Here is a 14,559-nt window from a genome sequence, read left to right as displayed (position 1 = left end):
AAACCAAGATTAGTTTGACTAGAGAGTCCAGGCTCTTGACGCAGCCTCTATAATACATGGTGTGAGTTTAAAATGGGAAGGAATTATGGCAGGTGAATGGGCCAAGAAGGCTTTAGAAGAGAGGAGTGTGAGGCATTGTGGGAAGGCCAATGGACTGAGTTAAGAGACCTAGATTTTAGGCATTTGGAGAGGAGCTAGGGTAGGGCTTTCTGGGTAAGAGTGTACATGGGAACAGTACCTATGGGGAAGAGTGAACAAAAGTCCAATTGAAAGAAAATTGTCTTCATTTGCTTATTCATTCATCAGATGATAGTAAATGCATTTTATGTGCCAGGGATTAGGTGCTGGGGTCCCTAAGGGCCAAAAAGATTCAGTTTGACACCTCAGACTTTAATCGTTTATATAGTATTGGTAGGAAGTTTAGAAAGATAGACTTGGGCCAGATTTTGAATGGCCTTGAATGCCAGGCTACGTATTACTATTCACAATACTTTTATTTCAGAAACTTACCGTTTTTATACCACGAACCAAAGGTTTTGTGGCTTCATTCTAATCACATTACTCTTAGCCATGTATGTGACTTACATAAGCTTCATTTGTGGGTTGGCCTGGGATCCTAGCCACATTTATAGCATTGGGTTTTTGTTCCCCCTCCAAAGCATATTCTTGATTTGTAGGCAGCATGGGCCAGTAACTGAATTGAGAAGCAGAGAATTTTGGTGCTGGCTTGCCTCAAGCTCATACTGTGACCTTGAGCAAGTTCGTTTTGCTCTCTGAACGTCAGTTTCCCCTGTAATAAAATGAGAGAGTTGAAATGGATCAGTAGTTCTCAACCCTATCAGACTGATGTTCTCTTTTTTTTTAATTTAGTGAGAGAGAGCATGAGTGGGGGAGAGGGGCAGAGGGAGTGATGAGAGAGAGAGAGAGAGAGAATCAGAATCTTAAGCAGGCTCCATGCTCAGTGTGGAGCCTGACATGGGACTCGATCCCAGGACCCTGGGATCATGACCTGAGAGTGGAACTCCAGATCCCGACACTCCACTGTCTGGGCCACCCAGGCGCCCTGATGTCTTATTTTAATATCAGATGTTTTCTCTGTCTCCCTTTACTATTGTAAATTCATATTTATAGACACTAGATGATTGAACCTGTCTGTACACCTAGTTTCAATAAATATCAATATAACATCCTAACTGTAATATAAAAGAAAGAAAAAGAAAGTAATTTTTAAGAAAATAGCATGTATTTCAGTACATATTTCAGTCCCCGTCAGATGCATGCACCAATGTGTTTAATCACTGTAAATGTCAGGGCTGTGAATGCAGATGAATATGAGAATATCGTCCATTGGTAGCTCAAGTACCACATCTTTCCGAGAGAGGGCATGATTTTCTGAGATGTTGATCAACTCAGTTCTGTGTTGTGCTCGTCTCCCAGGGAAGTGCCGTGTGGGTCCCGCCTTCTCTGCTGCTTAATCCCTGAAGTATCCCCTACGCATCCTCATCATGCCCCTTAGGGGGTGCTGCTCCCTCTGTTGCAATCACCTGGACCAGAAGAAACCCCAGCTGTCTGCCCATTTGATTCTTTGAGTCCCTGCGTGAATATTCTTTGAGTGACATCCATCGTGGGGTCCTGCGTCAGGATTCAAGAAGTCTGGTTTTGTTTCTACTTTTGTGGCTCGTGCCTCCGGTAGTAAACACGAAGGACTTGTTTACCTGCTGTGGTTTTTGTGAGAACTGCCATGTAAAGAAGCGGAATAGCTCATTAGTGTTCGGGGGATTGAGGAAGTAGGTTTCACCACTTAGTTACCTTTCTGCGTTTGTCATTTTGCTCTCAAATGTGCCTTAGGAGTTTTAAATCGTTTCTTATTTTCTTAGGGCAGAGTACCACGTGTTATGGTCTGTTATTGCCAGCAGATGGCGATGTTTGGTGCAAAAACTGTCAGGCTTACCAGCTGCAGATTTTTCTAGGCTCTCTTAGTATTTAAAATTCAAACTTCATGGTGCATACTGGAGGGTATCTCTCCTTTTTGAAAGACCCGATATGAATTAACTTGCTTAAGGCAATGGGTAGGCTGGTGAAGAGAAGCCTGTAATTCAAATTTTTACAAATTAAGTCACATTTGACGACAGGCCCAGTATTTTAGTAGAACAGCTAAGATGTATGTTTTTATGCAGTGAGTAGTTGATCCCTTGATTTATCTATAAATTCTGATTTCCTATTTATAGGTTTTAAGTGATAATTTATTTTGAAACAGTTTCAGACCACAGAAGGATTGCCAGAACAATACAAAGAGCTCCCCCAGTCCCTTTAATCAGAACCCCCCAATTGTTAATATTTTACCTCATTTGCTCCATGGTTCACCCTTCTCTCTGTGTCCATTATCATTAGTCTTTCTCTGAATCTTTTGAGAGCTAGATGTTCTATCGCCCCTAAACGCTCCAGAGTCCCCCAAACAAGATCATTTTCCTACTAGAATAGCATACAACTAGCATATAACTCTGCAAATCAGGAATCTGTATTGCTATCACATTACCATCCCGTCCACATGCATCCATTCAAATGTTGCCAGCTGGCCAACAATGTCACTTTTTCCCTTTGTGGTTTGAGGTCCTATCTAGGAGTATGTGTTGTTTAGTTTGTGGTCTCCAATCCAGACCCGTTCTTTAGTCTTTCTCTGTCTTTCACATCCTTGAAATTTTTATAGAGTACAGACCTTACAATCTGCAGGATGACCAGCAAACTGGGTCTGATGGTTCTTATTTAAAGAAAATTAAAAAAAATTTTTTTTATGTTTATTTATTTTTGAGAGAGCACAGTGGGGGAGGGGCAGAGAGAGAAGGAGACACAGAATCCGAAGCGGGCTCCAGGCTCCGCGCTGTCGGCACAGAGCCCGACGTGGGGCTCGAACCCACAAACTGTGAGATCATGACCTGAGCCGGAGTCGGACGCTTAACTGACTGAGCCACCCAGGCGCCCCCTGTCTGATGGTTCTTTATGACAAGGCTCGGGCTGTACGTTCTTGGCAGGGATCGCACCACAGACCCGATGCTGCATACATCAGGAAGTACGTGATGTCAACCTGCCCCATCACTGGTAATGTTAACCAGGATCACCTGGTCATCAGGTTTTAACTAAAATCCATCATTGAATTAAAACCCAATTAAAATCTATCATGTGGGTTTTTTTTTTTTTAAGTGGCATACTTTAGGGGCACCTGGCTGGCTCCGTCAGTAGAGCGTTATCTCTTGATCTCAGCGTCATGAGTTCAAGCCCCATGTTGAGTGTGGAGCCTACTTAAAAAAAAAGTAGGAAAAAAAGCAGTGTATATTAATTTTTCTCCATACTCCAACTCTGAACTTCGGGAAAAACACCTAAAACCCAGTTTTAAATAATAAGTCATTTCAAACATTACTTAGTCAATTTGCACCAGCATTTTCCTTTTGCTAAAAGCATGTTATTGATTTGAGGGGTGATTACACTGTATTAATGGTGTAAGTGTTTATTGGGGATTCCCAGTTCCGAACTTCATCTATTGGGGATATTTTGTAAGAAAGCTGACAGTTTGAGGTTGATCACATGTCACAGAAACAGCTTGATTGGTAATTGTATTTTCTTTCTTTTTTTAAGTTTATTTATTTATTTTGAGAGAGAGAGAGAGAGAGAGAGAGAGAAAGAGAATAGGGCTGGGGCAGAGAGAAGAGGGAGAGGGGAAGAGAGAAAAGGACAGAGAGAATCCTAAGCAGGCTGCATGCTGTGAACACAGAGCCTGACTCCAGGCTTGATCCCACAAACCGTGAGATCATGACCTGAGCCAAAATTAAGAGCCGAATGCTTAACTGACTGAGCCACCCAAGCGCCCCAGTCATTGTATTTTCTTATGGTTTATTCAGTATTGAAAACTACAAACCTTAAAAACAAAGCATCTTTTATAAACTTGTTGCTACGACATCTCAAAATACTTAACATATAAAAATGTAGGGGCACCTGGCTGGCTCAGTCAGAAGAGCATGCGACTCTTGATCTTGGGGTTGTGAGTTCGAACCCCATGTTGGGTATAGAGATTACATAAATAAGTAAACAAACAAATAGATACTGAGTCTGTTTTTTTTTTAAAGGTGCTATTTCTGGTGAACAGTGGCAAGCTACAAGTACTTTCTTCCTAGTTCCTTCCTGAAATGAAGAAGAATATCACTTCATAAAAATAAGATAAAAATGTCAGGACACATCTTACTATTCCAGGAAGTTAGTAGTAAAGAAAAGGCGAAAATATATGCAGAATAACCTTCTGTCTGTTTTAGGATTATAACCAGCAAAAGTCACTAGAAGTTTGGTCATATAACTGTATATTTTTGTTTGTTAGGAAAACAAAAGCATCAAGTGGGCATCTAGGTGGGACTACATTTTGGATTCCATGTCTCATACCAACATTCAGTGGTTGAGGTAAGTACTTTATTTTTATTTTTTATTTTTAAGTTTATTTTCTTTAGTAACCTCTGCCCAACATGGGGCTCGAACTCAGCATGCTGAGGTCAAGGGTCGCATGCTCTTCTGACTGAGCCAGCCAGGTGCTTCTAGGTAACTACTTTATTTAATTAATTAATTAATTTATTTATTTTTAAATGTTTATTTTTGAGAGAGAGAGAGACAGAGAGACAGAGAGTGAGTAGGGGAGGGACAGAGAGACAGAGGCAGACTCTGAAGCAAGCTCCAGGCTCTGAGCTGTCAGCACAGAGCCCAACGCGGGGCTCAAACTCATGAGCCGTGAGATCATGACCTGATCCAAAGTCGGACGCTTAACCCACTGAGCCACCCAGGCGCCCCCCCCAGGTAAGTACTTTATAAAACAAAGAGTAGGTAGCTTCAGTAGGAGAAATGTAAATATATATTTGTATTAAATATACGTATATATATATCTTATATATATCATATGTATATCTTATATCTTATATATATGTACATATATATATATATATATATATATATATATGATATATATCTTAAAGTTTATTTTAAGAGAGAGAGCAGGGGAGGGGCAGAGAGAGAGAGAGGGAGAGAAGCAGAGAGAAAATTCTGGGCTGAAAGCAAGGAGCCGGACGCGGGGCTCGAACCCATGAGTGGTGAGATCTATATACCTATGTGTTTTAAAAAGCTATTTTGTTACCGCAGATGATCTTGAGTGACACCTTTTCCTCCCTGTGGCTGGTTTCCCCTCTCCTTCCTCGCACACACCTTTCCACGTGCACAAAGAAAGAGAAAAAGGAAGACGGGCCTTAAATACACGCCTGCGTATGCCGAAGGGAAGAGCGGCTTGAGGTGTCTGAGAGGTGCCTTGCGGCCTGCAAAGAGCATGGGGGGGGGGGCGCGAAGTGGGCAGGGTGTGACTGCGGAAGGGGACACCGTGCACGAGATGAGAGGAAAACACGGTAGAGACTTGTGCTCCTGGGTTCAGAAAGTCTGAGGAAGAGGGCCAGGAGGAAGGTGGAGGCATTACATGTGAGACACCAAGACCTTTCAAGGGGCCCTTCGTTCCCTCAGCGGGGCGGGTGACGGAGAGGACCGTGCGGGGGACAAGGTGTGTCGGGGAGGGGCTGCTCATGCCACTGGTGTGCTTCCTCGTCCCTGCGAGGCGGCCAGACGCCCTGCTGGGCTCTGGGACAGTGTGAGGGAGACAGACGGACTTCTGCTCCCGCGAGGCTTTACGTTCTGGTGGATGCAGAGGACACGCGCTTGATCGCTCGGGAACCTTCAACAGGGCCAAACCGCAGAGGTGGAAGTTTCAGCCTGAAATGGAGGGAGGAACCAGCTGAGAACGTGACAGTTGGGCGTGACTGTGGCCAAGTGCTGAGGGAGGTCGGGGGGTAGGTCAGTTTGGGGTGGAAGAAGACTGTGAAAGTAAAAATGAAAGTGAGGGAAGGTGTGGTTCCGAGCATGGTCTCTTGAGGTGATGACCCTCCTTATATACCCATTGCCTTTTAAGTGAGAATAACGCCCCCCGCTCCTGTGTTTCTAGACTTATTCCTTCGTGTCTTCCTGCTCTCCCTCCTCCTCCTCTTCCTCCTCCTCTTCCTCCTCCTCATTATTATGATCATATGGTAGCTTTTCCAGAGTCTTCTGTTTGGGCAACTGTCCAGGTCCCATTTTGTCACATCCCTAGAAGTCTCTTCAGGTAAAATTTATTTAAATGGTTTCTCCAAAGGGATTGTGAGACCAAAGGGCCTCCAGATACACTGTGGGGGCTAATCTCTAGTAGTATTCGTATTTATAGCGTAACAAGGAATGTACTTTGTTTCAGCCATGATCTAACTCACTTACCACATTAACAGACGTTTTAGACATCAGTCATCTTTAAAAATTTTTTAATGTTTATTTTTGAGGGAGAGAGAGAAAGCATGAGCAGGAGAGGGGCAGAAAGAGGGGGAGAGAAAATCCCAAGCACACTCCACGTTGTCGGCTCAGAGCCCCACATGGGGCTCGAACCCACGAACCGTGAGATCATGACCTGAGCTGAAACCAAGAGTCAGACGCTTAACCGACTGAGCCACCCAGGCGCCCCTAAAAGTTTTTATTTATTTATTTATTTTGAGAGGGACGCCTGGGTGGCTCAGTCGGTTAAGCGTCCGCCTTCAGCTCGGGTCATGATCTCGTGGTCTGTGGGTTTGAGCCCCACGTCGGGCTCTGTGCTGACAGCTCAGAGGCTGGAGCTTGCTTTGGATTCTATGTCTCCCTCTCTCTCTCTGCTTCTTCCCCACTCATGCTCTCTCTCTCTCTGTCTCTCAGAAATGAATAAATGTAAAAAATTTATTTATTTTCAGCATGAGAGTGTGCACACGCAAGCAGGGGAGCGGTCGAGAGAGTGGGAGACAGAGAATCCCAAGCAGGCTCCGCGCTGTCAGCACAGAGCCTGGCTCAGGGCCTGAACTCACGAACCGTGAGACCATGACCTGAGCTGAAGTCGGACGCTCAACCGACTGAGCCACCCAGGCGCCCCTCCTATGCTGTACCTTTTATCCCTGTGACTTATTCGTTCCATAGCTGGAAGGCTGCACCTCCCACCCCCTGCACTCATCTTGCCCATCCCCCCACACCCCCTCCCCTTTGGCAGCCACAAGTGACTTATTTATTTTATAACTGGAACTTTGCACCTCTTAATCTCCTTCATCTATTTTGCCCATCCCCCCATACTACCTCCTCTCTGGCAACCATAGACATCAATCATCTTATTGGCATCTTTTTTTTTAATTTATTTTTGAGAGACAGGGAGAGTACAAGCAGGGGAGGGGCAGAGAGAGAGGGAGGGAGACAGAGGATCTGAAATGGGCTCCGCGCTGACAGTAGAGAGCCTGATGTGGGGCTCAAACTCACAGACCGTGAGATCATGACCTGAGGGAAAGTCAGATGCTTAACTGACTGAGCCACCCAGGCTCCTCCTTATTGACATCTTTCTAGAACAGTGTTGGTCTTTTCAGATTCTGGTGAAGCTTTGTTGATGTGTTCGGGTTTGGCTGGGTGGTGGGATGGTAGAAGGGATTGGTTTTGATTTGGGAATAATTTTGAAGTTTAAATTTTAGAAACAGTAAGAGCTGGGAAGTACAGTGACCATGGGGTCATTACCCTGAAGCTCATAAAAAGACTACAACCTTGGTCTATCAGTTAAGAAGTCAGTCAGCCATTAGTTCAACCTTGATTCCTGGACTTTCATTCTCAGTTCCATGCCCTGGAATTGAGTTTCTGTTAATTGATCTTATTTACTTCTTCTTGCTTCTTTTTGGGAATGTACCCTTAAAAAATTCTAAAATCACCTTAAGAATAATGTTGCTTATATTGCTTTATTTGGTTTTGTTTGTTTCTTTTTAGTGTTTATTTTTGAGACAGAGAGAGACAGAGCATGAGCGGGGGAGGGGCAGAGAGAGAGGGAGGCACAGAATCCGAAGAAGGTTCTGAGCTGTCAGCACAGAGCCCAACGTGAGGCTTGACTTCACGAACCGTGAGATCATGACCTGAGCTGAAGTCGGACTTAACAGACTGAGCCACCCAGGCGCCCCTATATTGCTTTATTTGTAATACAGTTTTGTGGATTACGTGTATTAATACATAATATCAATATATTGTGTATTATAATATATTAAGTTCATTTAATATACTGATGTATTCAGCTTTTGATCTAAGTTTAACCTTGGAAAAGTGATCAACATGATGGTAATTTGAATGCCTTTCTTTTATATGTACCCACATTTTCTTCTCACTGTTTAAATAAGGAACTTGAGGTTTAACTTGTCTTTTTTCTTCTTTAAATTTTCTAGTATTATGAATTCCTTTGTTATCATTCTCTTCTTATCTGGCATGGTGGCTATAATTATATTGAGGACTCTTCATAGAGATATTATCAGATACAATGAGATGAGTTCTTCTGTAAGTAAAAATGCACATATTTGATTCAGCAAATATTTGAATGCCTACTCTGTCCACTTGTCAATGTTATATTTTTACTTAGGGCATATAATACCTCGAATACAGCACATTTCGACATCTAGCAATTTAGCCTGTTATACCAAATCAGAAAGTATAGAGTTGGGTAGGTTCTATCAGAAAGTATAGAGTTGGGTATGCTCTGTAAAAGTAGAAGTCAGTTTATTAGAGAGGTATTTGTTACCCACTCTGGTTCTATTCCTTTTTATATGTTTCTGAACTTTTAAAGTATTATTTAATGTTTCCATTAATTTGGAGTATGAGATAAATATATCAAACATTGCAAAATGTTATCATTTGGGTTAAATTTAGTTTAAAAAATCTTTTTTAACATTTATTCATTTTTTGAGAGACAGAGAGACACAGAGTGTGAGCAGGGGAGGGGCAGAGAGAGAGGGAGACACAGAATCGGAAGCAGGCTCCAGGCTCTGAGCTGTCAGCACAGAGCCCGACGTGGGGCCTGAACTCACAAACTGTGAGATCATGACCTGAGCCGAAGTCAGACACTTAACCGATTGAGCCACCCAGGCACCCCTCTTTTTTTTTTAATAAATTTTTTTTTGAGGTTAAATTTAGTTTTATCTCATTTATACTGTTTTGACTCTTATAATCATCTGTGTATTGGTGAATTTTAGATTTCTTTTTTTTTAAAAAAAGAGAATCCTTTGTTTTTCTTTTCTTTTTAAGGTTTGTTTATTTTTGACAAAGAGAGTGCAAGCGGGGGTGGGGTCAGAGAGAGGGGGAACAGAGGATCTGAAGCGGGCTCCACACTAACAGCACAGAGCCCTATGCGGGGCTCGAACTCACACACCATGAGATCGTGACCTGAGCCGAAGTCAGACGCTAAACCAAGTGAACCACGCAGGTGCCCCGAATTTTAAATTTCTATAAAAATTGGCCGAATTCCCTCTGTATATTAAATCATTTCACTTTCTCCATGCAATTAAGCCAGGCGTGTTCCTTATATGAGGAACACATTCCCTTTAATGCAAAACTTAGAGTAAGGGAGTGCCTCATTTGGATGGCAGGATCACCTACCTTCCAGAGGGCTGCTGTATCCAGAATGAGCCATTGGCTTCCAGTTAGTCTGTCTTTAGAGGAAAATTCATTTCCGTCTAACTTTCAGAGTTCTGGTAACTTTCTGCCACAGTGTGTTTACCAAAGATTTTCTCATATGCAGGAAGATGCCCAGGAGGACTTTGGTTGGAAGCTGCTTCATGGGGATGTATTCAGACCACCAAGGAATAGAATGTTGCTGTCAGTTTTCCTGGGCAAGGAACACAAGTTTTGATCATGACGTTTATCACCTTACGTAAGTAGGCTCAGATCGATATGCGTCATCTTAAACATTCTTAGCGAACTGTTGCCGTATGTTAAATTTTGATCCACGTGTACAAAAGGGCTTTGAAAATACCCTAAAGTTTAAGAAAATGTATGTATTATGGTACTTACAATTCTATCTTCTCAAATTAAGGATAGGAGTCTGAATATGTTCCTGTCTCCGGGACCTTTCATGGCTTCTTCAGTTGTGAATAATTTATTGTGCTGTCCAATACACAAAGTCCTTGCTTTGCAAAAGAGATGCTTTCTTGAAAATCAGCATGTGGGTAGAATCATATTTTAAGTGGACTAAGGGAATTCATAATTAAACACTAGCATTTTGAAATGCTGTGGCAAGCCTAAGTGCTGGTCTTTAAACGTATAAACAGAATGGCATCTTTAGGAGGCTCACAATGGCTGTTGAACCCTGGCTGCCTTCATGTATAAAGTAAAAATGGAGCCTGTCAATTTTTGATAGCCAGAGTGGTGATTTTCATAAACAAGGCTGCTGTAAAAAAAAAAAAAAAAAGGCTTGTTAGGTGTTTCAGATGTCAGTGCTAACTTCAAAATTCAGCTTTCAAGATTGTATTTTCCTGAGACCAAGTCTCGCTTTGATTAAAAAAAAATTTTTTTAATGTTTATTTTTGAGAGAGAGAGAGAGAGAGAACAGGGGAGGGGCAGAGAGAGAGAGGGAGACACAAAATCTGAGGCAGGCTCCAGGCTCCAGGCTCTGAGCTGTCAGCACAGAGCCTGACATGAGCTCGAACTCATAAACTATGAGATCATGACCTGAGCCAAAGTCGGATGCTTAACCGACTGAGCCACCCAGGTGCCCCACTGCTTTGATCTTTTTTTTATTCTTCCCCTTGAATACAAGGAAGCAGAAGGAAATTTTTGTGGGAAAATGATTTTCTGTTTACGGAATGATACTAGAGTAGGGGGGATTGTTTATTTAATTTTGATTTAAATGGTGAGGTAAAGACTAGATCCAACTTGGAAACTGAACTTCACTTGCCTTGTCTTGAAAATCACACCTTTTCATTAAGACAAAATTGTCATTAGTTAAGTGAATAACATTCATTCACAGTGTCACTTAAGATCTCACATGACAGAATATCCTTGTGTGCTGTTACACATAATATGTCTTAATCAGTGGGTCTTTAATTTATTACAAAGTCTTGTGTGCTTCTGAGGCTATGATTGTAACTGGTTTGATATTTCTTTTTTGTGCCTTTAGTTCTGGCCTGCCTTGGTTTTCTATCCCCCTCCAACCGAGGCGCTTTAATGACCTGTGCCGTTGTGCTCTGGGTCCTTCTGGGAACCCCTGCTGGATATGTGTCTGCAAGAATGTATAAGAGTAAGCATTACATCTGCTCTCATTCCAGTAAGTTCCTGTGTTCAGTGTAGAAATTAAAAGGCCGTAAAACACAACATTTGAGAATCGCATGGGGCATTTTAGCCGACCCATCCAAAGGTACTTGTGTCCTGGTTATAAAGTAGGTCTAAAGTGGACTGAATCAAGCTGCGACAGTAACTCTTCTGTCTTTTCCTTCCTCAGCACTTAAAGGTGTTAAATGGAAGACAAACTTTTTGCTGACGGCACTATTATGTCCTGGGTGAGCATTGCACGTTCTCTGTTCTCTATGCAATTACACTCTTCCTTAGACTTCGTCTTGGAGAAATCATCGTAGGCGATAATGAAGGGTCGAAGGGAGAGGAGTTTTCTGTAGCGGCAGCATTCTCTCTTTGTACAGCGTAGCCTCGAGTGCAAAGAGATAGCCAGGGTGCTGCTGTATTGAATTTTGATCTTCGGTCTTGGAGCACATTTCATAAATGCTCATCTCAGTTATACATCTTGCATTATATACCATATTAGAATGGCAATTTAGGCACCACCTTGTGTCAGTCCCCTTGTCGCTGTCTTCTGTGATTCTTTCTTCCCGTCTCCCCTAGTGACTGCAGTGTCATTAGTGACTGCAGTTCGGGGGGTAGAGTCATTGTCCAAGGGGGAGTGGGCGGGGCCGCACAGTGGCTGTGTGAGTAGCGCCGTCAGCCCCCTAGTTACAGACGTGCGGGATTGGTGGCCAAGCCGGGGAGCAAGTGTTCAAGGTCACGTGGGATGTCAGCGCTATATATAACCGGATGTTCCCCCTGCATCCCGTCCTGGGATCTTCCCACAGAACCTCGCTGATGAAGTGCTGACTCACTTAGGGTTTCATCTCCTTAGTCAGCTCGGGCTGCCCTACCAAAATCCACAGACTGGAGGGGCGCCTGGGTGGCTCAGGCGGTCGGGCGTCTGACTTCGGTTCAGGTCACGATCTCCGTTTGTGAGCTTGAGCCCCGCGTCCGGCTCTGTGGGCTCTGTGCCGCCGGCTCAGAGCTCGGAGCTTGCTTTGGATTCTGTGTCTCCTTCTTTCTCTGCTCCTCCCCGACCTGTGCTGTCTCTGTCTCTCAAAAATAAATAAATGTAAAAAAAATCCCTTAGAGTGGGGGGAGGGGGCTGAAACAAAACAACACACATTTGATTTCTCATAGTTCTGGAGGCGGACATGTTGGAGATCAGGGCACCAACAGGGTTGGGTCCTGGTGAGAAATCTCTTCCTAGCTTGTTGACGACTGCAGTCTTGCTGTTTCCCCACATGGCAGGCAGAGACAGTAAACTCTCTAGTGTCTCCTCTCATAAAGGCACTAATCCCATCATGAAGTCCTTCCTCATCTAAGCTTAATCACCTCCCAAAGGCCCCACCCCCAAATACCATTACCTTGTGGATCAGTGCTTCAATATATGAATTTGGGGAGGGGGACACAACTCAGTCCATAGCACTGTTTCATTTCTCATATTCTTTCCTTGATGTTATGAAGGAAAGGTCTTTTTAAAAAAGGTTTATTTATTTTGAGAGAGAGACACAGACAGACGGACAGACAGCACAAGTGGGGGAGGAGCAGAGAGAGAGGGGGAAAGACAGTCCCAAGCAGGGTCCGCACTGTCAGCCAGGAGCCTGATGCCGGGCTCGATCCCACGAACCACGAGATCATGACCTGAGCTGAAATCAAGAGTCAGATGCTTAAACGACTGAACCACTCAGGCTCCCCACCTCCCCCCCCCCCCACTTTTTTTTTGTTTTTTAAGGAAAAACTAGTGGATTCTATCTTAATTGTCATGTACTTTAGTTCCTATTTGTTACAAAATTCCCATGTCCTTGATGCTAGGAGTATGTCCCCATAGTGGAAGAGGTCCTGTAATGAAAGTTATACATAGTAAACTCAGTTACATTATATGCTGATTGGTGACAAAGGGAGAGCAAAATGCATTAACAATGCTCTGTGGCTGTGCATGATGCCGTGAATGAGGCAACGCAGTGATAGATTCTGTAGACCCATAACCTTTTATCTCCATGTGGCTGGTTTTCCTTGAAACTCCAGGGAAAAAGAGGAGATCATTGAGAGGATTGAACATTACAAGTTTGCACATCAAATACAGGAACCTCAGAATTTTTGACTTATTTAAAATAAGGACAATGCAGTCCCCTCCCCCTCCCCACCTTGACTAGAGCCATCTGCTTTTCCTGTAACTGTTTTCAAGGGAACTAGAATGGGTGGTCTTCTCTGAGGTGAATGCTTTATTACATTTATGTAAGAAAGCAATGTCCTTGACAATATTTCAGCTATTTGTTGCTTCAAGTTCAAGTCTCAAATGAATCCCACACTGGATAAATTTGGCAGCAAAGTGCCATTGTGCGAGTGTCATTATACTGGGTTGTACTACAAGGGCTATCACGTGCAGGAACCAGTCCACAAACCGTCCGCTGTTCTCTGCTTTGGTTCGTTACTCATTCGGCACACCCAGCGTGGTCTTTTTGGTTGTGTTTTGCTTTCGTTCTTACCCTATCTAAGGCATTATCCTAGGCACTGTAGAGGAAATTAAATACAAATTGTCTCTGAAACTCTGTCTTCGTGGCTTAAGAGGACTAATAATGGCCCAGCGTTCATCACACAGATGTTCCATCTTACTGTAAAAAGAAGTTACATCATAGAAATAGACAATGTAAAGGGGCGCCCGGGGGGCTCAGTCAGTGAAGCGTCCGACTTCGGCTCAGGTCATGATCTCACGGTCCGTGAGTTCGAGCCCCGCGTCGGGCTCTGTGCTGGCAGCTCGGAGCCTGCTTCAGATTCTGTGTCTCCCTCTCTCTCTGCCCCTCCCCTGCTCCTGCTCTGTCTCTCTCTGTCTCAAAAAGAAATAAAAACGTTAAAAAATTAAAAAAAAAAAAGAAAATGTAAAAGAATTAGAATATATCATATCGCTAAGCTTGATGAGCCAAATTGAACAATCAATGTCTGAGAAAAGCATTAGCATTCCCAATGCGCTATGAGCTGTTTTCATCATGTTTTCCGTGAGATTGATTGTGAAGCATGTTTTACACAGAGAAATTCAAAAATTCGAGTAGAAATCCATAATAACACGGGTCAGGTTTACATGGACTTTGAGATGACGCGGTGTCAAGACACAGTTTTGTCAAAGTAAAAAAAAAAAAAAAAAGTTTTTGATTTGAAAAGCAACCGGGAACGGTGCTTGTGTCCTGGGTGGGTTTTCGGGGGGCCGGGGGACAGGAGTGTGAAGGAGACTATTTGTATTAGATTTACTTTTCGCTTTTTTTTTTTCCACCTTTTTGCATCGTGTACCATATGCACGTGTTATCTATTTTTAAGTAATTTCATTATGAACAACAGTAACACCAACTCAGAACCATATATTAAAGGGGAGAGGTAGTG

The 14,559-nt window shown here is 43.2% G+C and overlaps 1 protein-coding gene across 1 annotated transcript in view; it reads left to right on the top strand.

Moving 5' to 3' along the window:
• The window catches only part of LOC145714371 (transmembrane 9 superfamily member 2-like), an 87,806-nt gene that overhangs the window by 47,394 nt on the left and 25,853 nt on the right, over positions 1 to 14,559 (top strand). The window contains 6 exon segments of the mRNA XM_081793866.1: positions 4,364 to 4,443; positions 8,304 to 8,412; positions 9,650 to 9,734; positions 9,737 to 9,781; positions 11,027 to 11,146; positions 11,348 to 11,405. Coding sequence (XP_081649992.1) covers positions 4,364 to 4,443; positions 8,304 to 8,412; positions 9,650 to 9,734; positions 9,737 to 9,781; positions 11,027 to 11,146; positions 11,348 to 11,405 — 497 coding nt within the window.

This window comes from Panthera onca, chromosome X, assembly GCF_046562875.1.
Source record: "Panthera onca isolate mPanOnc1 chromosome X, mPanOnc1 haplotype 2, whole genome shotgun sequence".
NCBI classification, from domain to species: domain Eukaryota; kingdom Metazoa; phylum Chordata; class Mammalia; order Carnivora; family Felidae; genus Panthera; species Panthera onca.
Note: the sequence above shows the minus strand (reverse complement) of the source record. Positions and strands in the feature narration are given on the sequence as shown.